The sequence below is a fragment of the Gambusia affinis genome, linkage group LG17 (assembly GCF_019740435.1).
Source record: "Gambusia affinis linkage group LG17, SWU_Gaff_1.0, whole genome shotgun sequence".
Taxonomy (NCBI): domain Eukaryota; kingdom Metazoa; phylum Chordata; class Actinopteri; order Cyprinodontiformes; family Poeciliidae; genus Gambusia; species Gambusia affinis.
Genome location: NC_057884.1, coordinates 16,177,291 through 16,195,371, shown reverse-complemented (window position 1 = coordinate 16,195,371; position 18,081 = coordinate 16,177,291). Strand labels below are relative to the sequence as shown.

Genomic DNA, 18,081 nt, shown 5'->3' with positions numbered 1-18,081 from the left:
AGGTTTGTTAGATATTAGTGAAGAAACAGAATTAGGAATACTGATGAAATACACCAAACAAATCAGATACCAGATTTACCACCAATCTTGAGAAGCAAATGTGAACACTGGGGTTCTGTTAAGATGACACAATATTTTGCTTGTTTGCCCACATGGAAAAGGCTATTTGTGGTGGATAACCCACACTACTCATCAGCCTGAGCACACTATCGCCATGGTGATGGAAACATGATGCTGTTGGAATGCTTTCCTGCAGACTGGGGATGGAGCTAAATACAGGGATATCCTAGGAGGAAACCTGCTACAGGCTTCAAAACACTTTAGACTGGGGTGGGGAGTAACCTTTTGTCTCTAGATTTGTAAAGCTGGTAGAGACATATCCGAAAGGACTCACTGGTTTAATTGTAGTAAAAGATAGTCCTACCATGTACTGATTCATTGGATGGGAGATTTAAAAAAAAACAACAAAAAACAACGTATAAAGACATGAATAATTTCCCTTCTTCTTAATTATGAACCACTTTATGTTGTTCTATAACATAAATTTCTAAGAAAGTACTTTTAAGTTTTTTTTGTTGGTGTTGTTGTTTTGTGACAGAATGTGGACTAGTTTCAAGAGGCTATAATGTTTTTTTGCAATTACTGGGGATATTGTTTGCTCACTGCATGTAAAACAAACACAAAAACATCACTGACCTGCTGCTTGAGTACAAAACTCCACTCCAGCTTCTTTCCTTTCCCTCTGCTCCAGAGGCAGTTGCCATGGCACCTGATGGGGCTGTGCCACCACTTGGACCTTATATACCGTTAGGGGATTCAGGTTGTGGAACCGTAGTCTATACCTTCCAGGCTTTACTACAGCATGCTCCGCCCCATCTAAGTACACAGTGTGACTGTAGTTACTGTTGCTAGGCAGCCAGGAGAGCTCGGCAGTGTCCCGCTGGATGTCATCCACCCGCATGCCGCATGGTGCCACCACCACATTGGCTCCCACCAGCACGGTGCAACGGAGCTCATCCGACAAGCCACGGTCAGTGACGCTCTGCACGGAGACACGATAAATGCAGCTGTCCAAGTCCAGCTTTTCCAGCAAGCACTTGGTCCGGCCAGTGTATGGTATACTGGCACGAAGCTCCCCATCGACTAATACGTTGTAGCCAGAGATGTTCCCCCAGCCCAAAGGCACTACTGGAGGCTCCCATGCCACAATAACACTACGTGCCAGCTGCTTGATGAGGGTTATCTTACGGGGGTAAGGCACAACATCCTCAGCTAAGTCCTCAGGATCTAAAGTCCCCCCTGTCCCATTGCTACATGGAACAAGGGAATTACTTGAGCCTAGCATTACATCCTGGGAGGCACCTCCATCCACAGTCATCAGGGCCAAGGATGTGTGTTCCAGAGGGCCTAAGTCTTCCACTCCCTCTCCAATTAGTTTTTCTTTATCCTGGACAAATTCCACAAAGTTGGAAGGAACAAGTCCTCTTTGTCCATCCAGCAACTCCCCTGTGATGCAGAAAAGAGAAAAATGGCTAAAAGAATTGCCTTTTGTTAAGACCAAAATTGCTCTTACATCTAGCAAATTTAGAGGTAACTTGTTTTTATTTAACCAAATATTTTGTTTCTGGTAGTTAATAAGTGAAATCTCTTACAAGATAATAAAGTAATGTAACAGCAAAAGCAACTGAAAAAAGCAATTATGTTTTACTCAAAAAATGACATGTCATAAATGAAAATACCACTGGTATTTTGATGATACATCTTTAGCGATGAGCTCTAAGTACTCTTATTATGTATCAAAACTAAAACATTCCCTTTTCAACTTAACTTTTGGGTTGAATTTTTAAAACATTTTCAGGAGCACCCCATATTCCATACATGACCTGCTCATTTAAAGAGAATATGAATAGCTTTTATATTTTGTACTTGTATATGATATGCTTCAGTTCAGTAAAGCTCATCATGTTCCTTCAATCCCTGTTTCCACAGGACGCCTGGGAAACCTTAAGACCATTTGCATCTGTCTGCTCATGTGTACATGAATGAGTGTGTTTTCCTTATGTGTGCCGATGATTAAGCCAAGCCCCGTTGGATTAGTCATCATACTAAAAGGGGCCAAGGTCCCATCTTGTCAACAGCTTGGTCTGAGGCCCAAGTCTCCCTTCTGTGTTGTAAATACAGAGCTCCTCCACAATGTCGTGCGATCCGACCGCCCACGGCTAATGAATCACTGCAGATGAGTCCCACCGTGACGACGACAAGTCTGCATCGGCTGCACTATTGGTAGCTAGGGGGATTAGGACTGCTTCTAATGGAGAAACCTCCATAATTCTACAGAGATTAGAAAGAGAGTCACTCCAATCAGCAGTTGTGAGAAAGTATGCAGAAAGTTGTTCATGGTGACATCCGGCGCTGACAAAGCAAAGGTCAAAGAATGAACACAGCCAGAAGGCAGATGATGGACATTTTTAGTATGAGGGTGACAAGTCATGCAAACTGCCATGTAGGAGCAGGAGATGCCTTTGCACCAGTGCTTACAGAAATGACTTCATCAGCATTACAGTTATTTTATATTAAGGTCGGACAGTGTTGTATTGTTCTCCTTGTGCTTTGTACAGCAAAGTTAATTAATTATAACAAAGGAAATTCATTGCATTGTAAATGTGATATATATACTTGCACAAAGAGTACTTTTTTTCTACTTTGCTACAAAGATGGCAGGTCTTTTTCAAAAGGTTTTTCAATGTTTTTCTTTAGATTTTGGCAGCAGTTTCACTTATGACAGTCTTTTTCTTTCTAATTAGTCCAGCATGAAAAGAAAGAGGACAAATATCATCTGGAGGAGTACTCTGATGACAGTCGTTGGGTGTTTCAGATATGGACAAGAAGCCAAATAAAGAGAACTAGAGGAAGACTTTCTGGCATGGTGTGGAGATAAACCTCTTATATCTTGAATGTGACAAAAACAAAAGAGATGATTGTAGATTTCAAGAAAAACAGAAGAACAATGAGGTCATCTACAAGAAGGAACAAAGCAGTCTGTACTATTTGAGGGACCTTAGATAATTTAGAGTTTGTGGAAAGATGCTACATATCTTCTGTAAGTTTGTTGTGGATAATGTAATCTCCTTTACCATCATTTGTTTAGGTAGCAGCACCAGAGACAGAAACCAAAAAAAAGTAAGCAGGTTGACAAAGAAGGCTGGTTCTGTGTTGGGGACCACAGTGGAACAACTGAAAACGGTGGTGCAATGAAGGATTTTTCATCAACAGAGCTGGCAACACTGAGCATCCTTCATTAGACTGTCATCCAGCAGAGTGTCAGTCAGCAACTTCTTCAGAACCACTGTGATACAAACTGCTACAGGAGATCCTTCCTGTCTACAGCCATCAGCATTTACAACAACTCTTTGAAGAAACTTGGATAATTTTAGTTAAAACTGAATTTTGTTTCTCTTTAGGATTAATAAGGTATTTTTGAATTGAACTGAGAAGATGTTTGGACAATTTGCACCAAACCACATTCACATGTCACCTCAGAGGCATTTATTTGCATTATTTTAGAAGTCGGAACACAATTTATCCTCAGCCATAATGAAGAAACATCCACAAATCTCATGTGCTTCAGAGTTATTACCTAAATGTTTCCCAGATATATAAAAAAAGTTTAATGAACAAATTTTCTGACATTCTGAATCCCATAAGAACATGTGGGCAAGAGCTGAAACGTTGTATGTAAGCCATCAGCAAACCTGACTCAGACCAGTTCTGTCAGGAGAAATGAGCCAAAATCCAAGCAAATTGTCAGACATTTGTTTAAAGATACTACAAAATCAGTATCACAGCCTAGAATATATTTCAACCAATTACTAAATAAAGGTATATGAAGTTCTGAATTTAATAATATACACTTATAGTTTTGTCATTTAGCAAAAAGAAGTAATTAAAGCAGTCCTAACTTTTTAAAACCGGGGGCATTTAGTCAGATTTAATGTCACATAGTTACAAAAATGGGTATGTATTTTTATGCAATGTGTATATAATACTTTCGTTCACAGCCAACATCAAAAACAGCTGAAAAATAGTTATTTCCCTCTCACCTTCATAAAAGCCATCATCATCCATGACTCCATACACGTATAAATATTTTCCAGCCACAAGAGGGAGCTCTGCTTCAGGATGTTCATTCGGTCCATCATAAGGGTTATAACTTAGCAGAGAAAAGACACAAGAATATGTCGAGATTAGTGAGTGAAATGTCAAGACTGCACACCTGAAAATCAAAATAAATATTTTGATGCTTGTCTCTTTCACCTGTAACGGGCAGTGCAAAGGCGGACCTGGCCTGTGTAGCGAGGTTTGGACCTTGGTGATGAGCTTGTCTCATCCTCCATCTATTGATCAATCAGTTACAAATTATCTTTTCCACCCGAAAAGAAGCTGGGATGCAAGTAGATTTATTTTAAGCACTTAAAAAGATTGTCGAGAGGTTTGTGTGATGATGTGGTGTCCCTCACTCTCACCTCTGATGGGGGATGCTGTCGGGGGCTGCTGGAGCGATCTGTTGCTACGGTGCTGGATTTGACAGATAGCAGTTTGAATGCTTCACTGTCTTCAGTCTGCAGAGGGCAGGGTGAAAACTGAGGGATCAGAAGCTGAGCATTTGGTGCACTCTCATCACCTAGGAGACATTGATTTAAATAGCAAATAAAGAGAGACTGTCATTCCTCATGCACCCCATTAGCTGTTCATTGCACACCTATTGATTCAATCGTTAAGCAATGGCACAGTTAACACCTTTCACGCCAAAAGGCTTTTGCGCCTTGGTCAGTAATTACCTTCTGAAGAACACGTGTTCTTAAACATCTCAGTGAAATAAGGCTTATTTAGTCAGATGCAAAGAAATCAAAAAGTTTTATTCTTTGAGAAAACTATAAGACACAACTTTCTCAGCATCAGTGATTGAATGAATAAAAGTGCATGAAAATTGGGTGTAGTTGCAGTTGTAGTTGTCTTATTTTAGTATCTCACCATGAAAGTGTATAACAAGAAAAGTTTTGCAAAAAGTAAATTAAGGAGAACATATAAAGTGTAATATCTACACACCAATCCATCAAATATCAACAGTATCTGACAGTTATCTATTTCACATAACTGACACAGTAGATGTGAGATGGATTAAGGTAAAAGCTCTTGAGGAATCACCTGGCTGTTATTTATGGTATTAGATTATACAACATGACCAACTCCTAAATAGAATATTAGATTACCATGCACAGATTTAGCTTTAGAAGTGGACTTCAAAGATCTTCTTTGACGGGTGCAAAAGTAATTTGTATAGTACATGTTTATCCATAATTATGTCATTACAATATGTTTGTCAATACCTGGAAAAAAATCATAGATTATTATTTTCTGGTTTGACAAAGAATACTTATTTGGGAAATGACAATGCATTGGTGTAAAGGAGGGTATGCATAAAGGAAAACTTTAATAGACTTATGGATACCCCCCAAAAACTACTGCTTTAAAAACATCTAATTCATTGCAATAAACAAAAAATAAAAAATAAATAAATACCTAAAGTTTGTAATAGTGTTCTAAATATTCTTTTATGCTACATCAAGCATCTGATTAATAAATGCACAACTAAAAACTTTGCTTTTAAGTGAAATCATTAACAAACCTTTCTGCAATCGGGCTTCAAATTCATCAATGACTTGGGAGAGTTTCTCCTCTGGTGAGGTCGGGATCTGGGACACCAAGGTAGAATTACTATTAAGGGACCCCACAGGCTCTGATTGCAAACGGATGTTTGGCAGCCTTTTCGACAGCTGGTGGAAGTGATCACTGTGTGACCTGCATTTCTGCTCCAGGTCACAAAGTTTGACCTTTGACAGAAAGGAGAGAGAACAGAAAGAAGTGTACTGAACTATAAGAAGAATTGAGGAAAACAGTGATTTATCATATTTGAGTATACATGTACCGGCCCTCTAAAGTCCTAGTCCTCCTATTCAATGCTGACTGACCATGGCCTAATTATAAAAGAATTAAAAGCAAAATTCTAGCGTCTGAATATATTGTTACCGTGAGAAAATAAGAATAGAGCATCTCAAGGTTTTTCTCAATAGCTATATTTTAATGATGCTACTGACATGAAGTGCATAAAATGCATAAATGGTTGCATATTGGTTTGACATAAACAAATGTGTGGAAAAGACTGACTCAACAAATTTGTTGCACAAGAAAAGTACTAACTCACTCACTGCAGAGTTTTAATTTCTGTCCCAAATCTCTTTGCCTGCCCAGTAGAATTATATTAATGTGCTTCTGATGACTAATAACATGACCTCACTTGAACTGCACTATTAGAAGCGTGAGACCCATTATCACAGCAGGATTTAGGGTAAAAGGAGAAAATTATTTTCTGTAAATGAGGCTGTAGGATATTTTATAAGACTTTAATAAAATACAAAGCAGATCAGATGACAGATCAAGAAAATGATCAGCTGAGGTGCACCGTCAATACAACATGTCACACTACATTCCTCTAAATGCAAAGCAATTACGGTAAATATGGTAGATTCTAAAGGATGTCAGTTCTAGATTAATTGTATCTCCCAGCATCCGTTTAATAGACGACGATACTGGACATTACTCCAGTACTTTTACTATAAAAGTTATACATTTCTTGAACTCAGAAAAAGAATTTACAAAACAATTGGTCAAGAATAACCTACATTCGTAGTTTTCTTGCTTTGTTTTTGGCAGCAAAGCATGTTTGCTAAACAAGTTTTACAATTCTAAAGTTTTAAAGCTGTTTTACTAACATTTGTGGTGTACAATAACAGATTCTATTCGAATGTCACAGTAACATATCTAAGCTCAGAGTGCCCCAGAAGGAACGATGTGAATGCAGAATGTGCTCAGAGTCCAATCTGTAGGCCGCCAGGTATGGAGGTTTGTTCTGCTTAAAGATTCAGACATTGTAAGGAAAACTTACCATGTCTAAATATGGGAAGTTGTTCATGTGGTGTAACCTACAAGTGACTGTAGCTCTTTGGAAAACTTGCGATTAAATTACATGCAACTAATGGCACCTTCAATACACTTCAGATTCATTCTCAATTTCAGGTTGGAAGGTTTCATCTGTTGATTTTATGGCTAAAATTAAGTTGGAACACTTTTTATCAGTCTTACTTCTGTACAAAATAACAAGCCTTTTGGATTTTTAAGTAACCTGCCTTATTATATTGTCAGCCGAGTCATTATGGTGCACTGAAAGCCCTACGCCTCTGCTGTCAGCAGTTTATTGTATTTACTTGACAACTAAGAGAGTTTTTGTTAAGCTTTGCTTCCAGCATGGTTTCCATAGCAGTGTTGGTCAGCGAACTGTTTTGTGTCTGATTACAGCTACAAGATGCATTTGCATGAATTATCCAATGGATATTCATAAACCCCAGAGAAAGAAGCTGGGTAGATTTTGTTGATTTCCTACATATTCATATAGCACCATCAGCAGAAATAATTAATCTTTCTTAAGTCCTTACTTATATTCCTCCTCCATTTTTGATACTTTTTGAAGACTTTCTTTATAAAGAAAAATGGAGTGGCAAATCCTCAACTTGATTATCTGTGAAGGATTATTGTTCTACATATTCAGTAGAATAGACAAAGTTTCTAATTGTAGAGAGAGTTAAGGTGGTTTTTCTTTGTTCTTTAAAGTCTTTTCAAGAGTGTTGGAGTGTTTTTATAGAAATGTATCACAGAAGTTTTTCAGTATTAAAACCACATCAATCACAGAAAAAGAAATTAAACCCTGTTTATGAGACATGATAACTATCTGTACCTCTAATAACTGTATTGCTTCCTCATGCTGTTGTTCAGTTTGATCCCAAGCCTGCAGAGAACACAAAGAAACACAAAGTGACAGCTGACACTGTGATCATAGTCTGCAAGGTAGACTAGACATCACACAGCTGACATTCTGTCCATGCGGTATTGTGGACGAGGCTGAAAGAGGCTCACTGGTTCGGCAGAGCTTTGGTAGTTGAGTAGCTGCCTGGTCCTGATGGCACTGCTCCGGTGAGGGGTATCTGATCTATTCTTAGGTATGTTAAAACGTTCGCAATTAATTTTAAGGAGCTTAAAGTTTTTAAATATAAACAAAAACACATTATGTGACAGAACAAATCATTTGGGATAAGTTAGGAACTATTCTTGGTTTAACTGCGATCACCAAATTTATGTTAAATAAAACCAGAGGAACAGAAACATCTACAGTACCAGCCACTTTTTATTGGCACTCCTGTAAAAGAGTTGAAAAATGCTTAAGATAAATTCATCTTTTCCTTTCTCGGATGAGACTAAGATTTGACTTTTAGGCAACTTAATCCAGATAGGTTTGATAATCTACAAAGAATAAATGTGGAAATACACCTGTGTTAAAAATGATCATCCCCAAATTGTTCTCACTAAGTTAATTGTCCACAATTTCTTAGCTTGGCATACCACAGCATTGAACGTTTCTTTAAGTGTAACTAAGGGGCCTACCCAACTCAAGATAAATACTCCTATAAATGAATCCAACCATCAACAAATACTATATTTGACAAATTGTGGTGTTAGAAATTCAACTACCATACCCAGACTGACACCACTATATCTGAAACTTTAATATAATTGCAACATGCATGTGGATCCACATATAGTTCTCTACACATTGTTCTTAAACTAATTTGTATGTCACATGAATTTTAGAGTTCAGGGGCTATTGACTCTGCAAAGAGTTTGCTGACACCACTCTTGGATTTTGTGTTGTTCCAGCAAACAAACTATAGACCAAAACTGATTGTTCTGAAATTGATCACTATATGAAATAACAAACTGGTTATTCACAATGTTCAATGTCATTAACTTCCCAAGTGGAAGGAAAATACATAAAATACTACAGATTGAAAAATATCAACGTCCCTATAAATCACAGAATCAGTTACTGATGCTAAACTTGTATTTACTATCAAAGTGGAGACTGGACAGTCGTCCGAGAACTTTTTTATTTTCTAGTTGAGTGCCATTGACTGTGTGACAGTGAATCAGCAAAAATATAATACATCAATAACTGAACAAGGAGCTTTGGCATGAAGTCACTGCACATAATCAATATTGGAAAAAGAAAACAAGTTTTCAGTGATTAATTATCTGCTTTGTTCTTAACAATGGCCATACCTTTTGTAGCTGATTGATCTCTTTCTGTTTGCTGTGAAAGGCCACCAATGCTTGCTCATACTCTGTCTGCAATTGTTGTTTTAGCTGCAAGGTTTCATGCATATGCTGTGGGGACATAGAGAAAGAGGAATGATGCTATTTAGAGATGGTTTCTGACAGCATGTCCAAAGATTTACCAACCAAGAGTCTTTCTTCACCATTAGTGGCAGAAAAGTTGACTTTTCAAGCCTTAATGGTTATTAAGAAGATGCTAGTTATGTTACTGACCCAAAACAGTTGGTGCATTTTTCTACCCACTGGCTACTGAGGGATATGTTATTAAAATACTGCCAAAGCACAAACTAGTTGGCATCACATTGTTTTCAGTAAAATTCATGAAGCCCCAAAGGGTAAAGTCCAGAGTATGTTACCCATAAAACTGTACTCGGTCAATGTGTACAAAAACAATGTGTGTATTTATTGACAGATATTGTACTTTAAGCTCTTTAAAACAATCCAATAAATCCTGGTATTATCTTCTCATTACCTGTGTCTTTGGTTTGTTTTTGGTTGGCAGGTAGTCAAACAAAAAAGAACATAACAGCAAACCAGCTGATCTGTACCTACCAACCTGCTATTACATGGTTTGCTTTCTACGTAATATGAGCAACATGCCAGGTGTATCCATAGCGTATGAGACACGAGAGTTAAATAATATCACAGTTTATTTATTTACCTAAGCCTTTTAAACCTCAAGTTTCAATCATGGAACCCTTTCTCTCCTGTAATGGTATGCATCTGTTAAACTCCGTATATTTAGAAACTATCAGCTTTTCACTGTGTGAATGCTAAAGCACATACACTACATAAAACCTCCAACTGCTAAGATTTTGTTCAGGCATTTGTTAGAATCTTGTGTAATTTTAGTATTCTTACAACCACCAAAATAAGAAGGCACCACACTTCAGGCAGGCACTGGCATTGGACTATGTGATATCATTTATATATTCCTGCACATTCCCCATTGTACTCTGAAATGCTACTGCGGGTGAACATAAAGCAAATAAAGACAGCATTCAGCAGTTCTTGTCTTTTGCTGCATTATTTAGCCTTCATCTCTTACATCCCTTACAGTACATTTGGAACCGACTCAGACAAAGATGTCTTGCATGGTTTTTCGGGCTGATATTTATCTACCCTTTGCCAAATTGGCCAAGTCATGTTGACACGGTATCTCTTCTCAAAATTACAACCAGCAACGATATCTTTCAGAAACCAAGTTAGGATCATAAGATTTTCCTTCACATTTAGGGAAAATGGCTGAGAAAGCTCTAACATTTAGATTTTTACCCTCATGTTCTCTCTCATTCTAATAAAAGAAGAAAAGCTTCTTTACCTCCCAGAGTGACTTCAGGGTGTCCTGAGCATGCAGTCACTTGCATAATCAGAACAGCTCTAAGCTGCTGTGGAGCTTTGGTGAAAACAGATTTTTTTTTTTTTATAAAAAAAAAACCTTGCTAATGCCTACATCCTACATTTTTAACAGAAATAGATAGTGAGAACTTTCACTGATCAGATTGAGTTTATGTGAGTAGATTACTGATGTGAATTTTCAACACATGTTCTTATTGTTCCCTTTGCTACTCGAGGTCACCTGCTGAATTGCTACCCTTTCCTTTCTCACAAACAACACAACAAGAAAATGTAAACAAATATAATTTTTAAGGTGGTTACAACTTAAAGAGATGCAATGAGTCAATCAACATCAATTTAGTACAGTCTAGCATATTAATCTTACGTGTCGATGTAGATGATTTATGTTGCCTAGTCATCAAAATACCTTCTAAACATACTGTATATAGTGATAAAAATATAACATAACCTAATTGGGTTGTTTAAAAAGCTTTTTATTACCAGATTACATCAGCGTCAAAACAAAATTCATAATGCTTCATCCCAATTTGGTTTAAACAAGGAAAAATTTCAAGTGAGCCTTTTTTTTTTATGTTGTGTTTCCATTATTTCTGCTTTCTCCACCCACACCGCCCCATGTAATTTTCTCTAAATAGTGTCTTTGTCTCTGTAATCAATGCTAAACGAGAAAGTGACAAACCTTTCATTGCTGTATCAGGGAGTAGGTCAGCTTTTCTCATATGGGCACATTTATCTCTCGAATATCCTGACAAACAGACAATCGATGGGAGATGCAGGGAGACGAGGATTTGTAATGACAGAGCCTCGTACAGAGTGGCGAGACTGTTTGATTACTATTGGAAGATAGGGGCACAATAAAAGAAGAAGCCTCTTCTTGAAGTAAGGTGGGATTTTTGGGGTTTCAACAAAATCAGAATATTTCAATCCCTTTGTACAATTTGTGCAGTTTGGGAGAGCCCAGATTGAGACCCCTTCAGTTAATGATGTCAGTGAAGATGTGATTTAATGCCACACTTTAAACTCAATGTTTTCTTTTGTGATACCATAGAAAAAAAAAACTTCTTCTTTAATAACTATATGCAATTAGGAACACCATAGAAATGTCATGCCTGTTCAGGAAGGAACATTATGTTTCCTACATATGATGGTGTAGAAAATGCGCAAAATTTTCAGCTTGCAGCAAAAAAAAAAAAAAATTCGCGCCTATGGCATTTAACTAATAAAATGACATCAGGTTAGCATATAAATGTTCTAGGTATTTGTGTTGACTCTTACCATTCATTGCTAAAATAAACTAAAACACTGGACTTTTGAGGCGGTTAAGCACCATTTTCACTCACAAATAGCTGAAATCCATGAATAATTGAGACCCCCTTGAAAACACCTGTTACTGCCTATTTTAATTGTTCACGCACCAAAAATACCTTAATATGGATTATTATGAACAGTGGAAACCATCTCACACAACAACAGAAGGAAGTCTACAGTCTTCCCCATTTCCGCAGAAAATCAACATCAAGGCAAATACATGGTGATCTGGAATTGATTGCTTTGCATCCACCGTCCAATAGCATGTGAAGTATTGGGACTAGATATTTCAACTTCCCAGACTGCATTACCTTCCAAATATTTTATATATAATCTACAAAAAATGCCAATATGTTGGGTTTCTGCAAATAATTTTGAGTTATATTCCTCATAAAGTCTGCAAATAGGTGAATTTATAAATAACAAACTGTGAACATGCAGTAGTCCACTGTAAATTAAATGACACAATTTCTCACAAATATCCCAGAAGGGGTGTGCATTTTTAATGTTCTTTTTAATTCAATTTGCCAAAATAATGTCAAGTGTCACCAACTACCTTCAGAAGGATGCTCACAGGATTTTTGTATTCATATATTTGAAATTCCAGACTTTGTCTGCGGAGTTGAACAAAATGGGTTTATTTTCAAGTTATAGATACTTGATGTTAGACAGTTCAATTGTGTTAAATGTGTCAAGAGTCAGAGGTCATTTCAATCTCATAAAACCCTATTTGATTTCTAGTGATTTCAGTATGTCATTAACTAACATAGCTTGTCAATAAGCTATAGCAGGTCTTACCTTTAGCACATGTTTCAGATTTTCGACTTTGGCCTGGAGTTGGTTCCTTTCCTTCTGGGCCTCGTCTTTCTCCCGGCTCACTGTGGCAAACGTTTGTCTCAGCTGGACATAGTCGCATCTCACCTGGAGAGACATGAATCACAAACAGAGCTCAGATATTAGACAGGAAAGAATGAGAAATGATTAGAGAAGTTTAAGTAGCAACCTGCAAATCAGAAACTGATGGTTATGAAATGTAACCAACAGATTTGTTTTTAGAATGGAAAATAAAGAATGTGTGTTTTCTGAATATTGTTTTTGCACCAGATCTATGTTTTAAACTTTTAATAAATTACATCTTGTTGGTCGATTGGTTGATTGGTTGATTTTTGAGTTCACAATCTGAAGAGAAATTAATCAGGACATTTCCATTTATCCTTGATGACTTTGAGCTGCTGATTTGAGCACACAGCATCTCGCTTTAATATCAGCCTTGAGCTGGTTCTTCTAAAGGTGGTCTTACAAGATTGAGCTGAGCCACCCATCAGCTATGCAACCTTCATCTTCTCATTAATTACCAAAAAAATTGAGGAGAGCACAATAGATAAGCTCGCACACCTGAAGCGCACATAATTAGACAGCTGCAAAGAAAACAAGCTCATTTATTTTGTGGGATTTGTGACAGCAGAGGGAGCTGCTGAAGGGAACAAACTCTTCTGATGCTTGCATGGACAAAAAAGTAACAGACTGCCATTAATTAGCATTTATTATAATTCATATTATCAATATTTTACATGCTGTTTTTGCTAGAAATACATATTCCAGATACGTCACATGTATACGCAAAAATAATGAGAAAAATTATTAAAAGGGAATAATGTTTTGCACTCCTACATGGTGGAATGGTCATATTTCACACAACATCAGTGATTCTTAAAATCAAGTGATGCTTCCATACATTTGAAGTATGTTACTAACTGAACTCTTCCTCTGTGGTTTTTGTTAAAAGTCCTTTATCATATCACCTCAACCACACACGTTTTTCTAGCTATCATTGAGCTCCACTTGTCAGTTTGACCACTTGTCAAACAAAAAAAATCCTAAGCCTCCATAGCAAATCTGTGTTTTTTCTAAGTAAAATACTGAGAAACAAATAAATTTTAAACTCATTCACTTAATTGTGAAGTGTACTGGAATCAGTGACATCCAGTTGCACAAACTGCAAGGCGAACCCTTTGAATTGACCACCCAGCCTCTTCAAATAAGTGAGGGATGAAATGCAAAGGGCATGCTCTGTAATCTGAAGATCTTCACACATGTAAAACAATTGCTGCAATCCTCTATTTTATTAAAACTGTCAAAAAAACATTGACATACTGGCTAACCACCAAGTTTATTTTTACAGCTCTCTCAACCATTTACATCACCACTGTCTTAATATCTGAAGTATTAATATCTCCTATGACTTTTTCAATAAGAACGTATCATCCAAACAAGGTTCTTCCCGCAGTCATCCCTACAAGCCTCCTACCCTCCCATTACAAATCTGGCAGGAAAGAACATGCTTTTAGCCCCATTTCTATTTTGTTTCCATGCCCACCTTGTCTGTGCACAGATGGCATCATTAATGGAGCAAGAGGTCTAAGCAGGGCTTCCTGGACACATGTCAACACCCCCCTACACCGCTTCACCCGCATTCTGAAAGTCACTTTTATTGCCAAAGCATCTATCTCAGTCTGCCATTGTCTCCATTACAAGACTTGTGGTTGTAGTTACAAATCCAGGTGCAGTGGCTGAAGGTTTGGGTCAATGGAAACAAAGATTATTAAGAGAGAAGATGGAAAAATAATGACATAAGGAACCCAAACGAGCACTAAATGAAAATGTTTGTAACCTGATGATGACCCCACTTGTCCAGTCATATTGATCTGCGGGAATTACTCTAGTCACTAATCCATTTATAAGATATTGTGTAAGTGATATGAAGATACACAACTACCTCGCTAAGACTCTAAAATAGGTATATGATTCCCACAGAATGATTAACTTGGAATAAGATTACCACAATTTCACACCATCAGAAGACATTGTGTACAAATATAAAGCTAAAATGTATAGCATTTATTTAACTCTCTAAATAAATACTATACATTTATTTAGAGAAATGTATAGCATTTCCTCACTAGGAATAGTGAGGAATAGCAGTAGCTAAATAGGCTAAAAGTCCCAAATAACACATGAATCATGGATTGGCCAACAACAAATGGATGGTGCAGCTGTATTACCCTGATTTTAGTCTAAATGGGAGGTATCTTCTTAAAAACATCCCATTTGTTTGACAAGGAAGTAAAGGAGAAAGATAGGTGATATGGATCCTATTCAGGAGTTGCACATTTTATATAAATTATGTTCTGGGCAGTTTTTCAGGAGATTAGTAAAGACAACAAGAGAAAATGGTCTGTGCCATGAAGCTGGTGATGAAGATCCAGAAAGCGGATTTACCTTTTTAAAGTGGAAAAAGCAGAAATGCAACAATATTTCTTACTGCAGATTAGAAAATCGCATGATTTTTCTAGTTATGCTATTGAAAATATATTGTTTGTAATTTTGGTTGGGATATACAGATGTGAAAAATAATATAGAATAAATACTCGCTCAGTTTAATAGTAGTTTCAGTTGCAGAATACTATGCCCTGCTGTTTTTCCTGTTCTGCTATTTATAAAACAGTCCAAATGTAAAACCTGCTATTAGCTTGTAAATTAGGCAGGCTATGGACATCCAGGCTGCAATCGGCTATTTCATAGATATGTTGCCTGCAGCTGCCAAGAGTAATTTAAAACAACATTACCGTAGCATGAGTGATGGGTGATGCTGCTTTATGCTGCAATCCATGAGTCCAGAAATATTTAGTAGCAGATTTATTTTTCTATCTTCCCAACTGAATAGGAAATTTATATTGGTCTTCCTTCAGCCAGCTGACCAGCAGAATTTAGAGACATATAAGAAAGTGACAGTATTTTATTACTTTGTAAATCTGGTGAAAGGTCCAGTCACCTTATCCTGTTTTTTATTTTATTTTATTTTTTATTAAAATAACCTCTAAAAATTTGACTGAAAATTTTAGCGGTTCTGAAACTGAAAGCTTTATGACCTTGGCTTTGTTTTCTTGATACTGACTCTGCAACAATATATCTTATCACTAGCTTCATCGCAGTATTAACATTTGTGGTATTTTAAGTGCAAAGGACTCCCAGGACAAACATTTGGTAGGATTATATGCATGCAAAATAGCAGGTATCAGCATTTATATTCATGCCAAAGCTCATATGGATTATTGGGAACATTATGATAAAAAAAAAAATGAACAGCAATAGATGCAGTTGTCACAGTTTTAAAGTTTGGCACTTTGCAATAAAGAATTGCAGTTGCACTTTTTAATTTTATTGTGCAGTTCTACTTGATACTGGTCCTGGCCCACGCCCATGTAAAATAACAAATATTTTCCAGTTGATGATCTTCTAAGGTGTGTGTACTTTCAGTGGACGATTTGTATATTAAATGTGTGAACATCCCCACCTGCTCATGCTTGGATGCCCTAAGCTGGTGGCTGATCAGCTCAAGGTTCAGACGATTTCTTTCCTGCAAGGCAGCATGGAGCTTCGCTTTCTGGAAAAAGAAGAAGAGCCAGCACCAAGGGAGAAGTTTACCATCTTGTCATATTATCATAGAAACCTTTTTTACTCTACTGATTTCATGTCTAACTGTATAATATATGCAAGCCACACAGAACCACTCCATCTTAAAGTGATTATATAAGCGACAGATGAAAGACTCAGGTTAGTGCCGATCCCTCCCTCCGTCTCCCACCGTGTTTGTGAGTGTTAATGTGTGTGCATGCAGATAAGCTTTTCTCTAAGATCCTGTCTGGGGTACAAAACACACAGCTGTATGCTGTCACCCTCTATTTGGTATGTGGCTTTGGCAGTTGAAGAGGAAAGCTAAAAAAGACAAGAAAATTGGAATATGAGAGTAGGAGAGGAAGGGGTGGATAGATGGAGGGAAAGAGGATGACAAAATTGTTTAAAGTTACATATTAAAACCAAAAGAATGACAGCCTGTCAGTCAAAAGCAAAGAACGTAAACAGGCGCATAAAACTCTTGAGAGAAGATTAAATTGCAAGGTGTAAAAAACGGATTGAGAAGTGTGTAGAACCTGTCTGGTCTTTCCACAGTTCACATTCACAGTCAGAAGTTGTCATGCTGCTGGTGCTGCAGGTACTCAAGCATTATGTAATTATGCCAGACTCAAAGTAGGGCAGAGCTCTCCTCCTCTCACAGCTATGAGCATTCAAGAGTGATTTCACTGTGACTGACCATATCCTTGCACCTAATACCACTTCATTCTGCTGATGGTCATTCTCAGCCATCCACTGTTGAACTGTGCCATTAATAGGAACAGTCAGTTCTGTTCACTAATCAGCTTTTAAGCAACAGGAGTCAATAACAGCTCGGAATCTTCCTGGTAATACAGACAAATCAAACAAGCAGGACGCACTTTTTAACATAAATTCATTAAAGTAGAAGTTCTTATCCCTAAGGATAAATAGAATAGATTATTAAAATGACGGTTTTATAGTCTATTCATATTTATCAGCACCCCAGGTAAAGCTTTCAAATAAATAAAGTTTTAATGCAGTAGCAAAGTATTTCACTGAAAAACATGGAAAATTCCAGCCTATAATTGGATCACATTTATTCCGATGTTAGGAAAAAACACTGGTACCACACTTATAGGCAATCCTGCTGTTAAATTTGTACAGCCCTATTTTCTCCTATAATGTGTCTCAAGATTAAAGTATACAGAAAGAGGGATATTTGATCCCTTTCTTTTATGTCGCTTCACTAAAGCTTTAAGGATTCATGGGTCTCCTTCAGTGCTCTAGATTTTAATCTATGATGTCCCATAATTTAAAGGTTTCCAGAATCTTTCGAAGAGATACCAACCTACAACATCATTGATTGTCTAGCACTTGAAAGGTTTGTTGCTGCAAAGCTCAGCATACATTTTAAAAAAGGGCTTCAGTTAAATTTCATTTATAATTATTGTAATGGGAGTCAATAAGTTAAGCACAGGTGATATTGGGGTTTTCCTTACTTAATAAATGTACAGTAATATTAGGATTATGTTACTACAAGAAGAAGGTGGTCTTTTGATCTGTAAACAGGTAGCAAAAGAGAAGAAAAGATTATAATATCTATCAATGCAGAACTATTTTGTTACTGATTCAGTATTTTTGGTCATTTGCATGCAACAAAATGTTCTTGTGTTTGGAATTAGGCTGTTTCTCAAATAG

At 37.1% G+C, this 18,081-nt stretch overlaps 1 protein-coding gene across 18 annotated transcripts in view; it reads right to left on the bottom strand.

Annotated features, from left to right (window-relative positions):
• The window catches only part of rimbp2a (RIMS binding protein 2a), a 65,567-nt gene that overhangs the window by 15,888 nt on the left and 31,598 nt on the right, over positions 1-18,081 (bottom strand). For 15 of the 18 annotated variants that reach the window (XM_044095746.1, XM_044095751.1, XM_044095752.1 and 12 more), the window contains 10 exons: positions 16,304-16,393; positions 12,748-12,870; positions 9,229-9,333; positions 8,029-8,106; positions 7,850-7,900; positions 5,687-5,891; positions 4,524-4,681; positions 4,315-4,394; positions 4,101-4,210; positions 697-1,506 (listed from right to left, as the gene is read on the bottom strand). In XM_044095746.1, coding sequence (XP_043951681.1) covers positions 697-1,506; positions 4,101-4,210; positions 4,315-4,394; positions 4,524-4,681; positions 5,687-5,891; positions 7,850-7,900; positions 8,029-8,106; positions 9,229-9,333; positions 12,748-12,870; positions 16,304-16,393 — 1,810 coding nt within the window. The remainder of the gene's footprint in view (positions 1-696; positions 1,507-4,100; positions 4,211-4,314; positions 4,395-4,523; positions 4,682-5,686; positions 5,892-7,849; positions 7,901-8,028; positions 8,107-9,228; positions 9,334-12,747; positions 12,871-16,303; positions 16,394-18,081) is intronic. The other 3 variants (XM_044095750.1, XM_044095763.1, XM_044095756.1) reach the window with 2 other exon arrangements.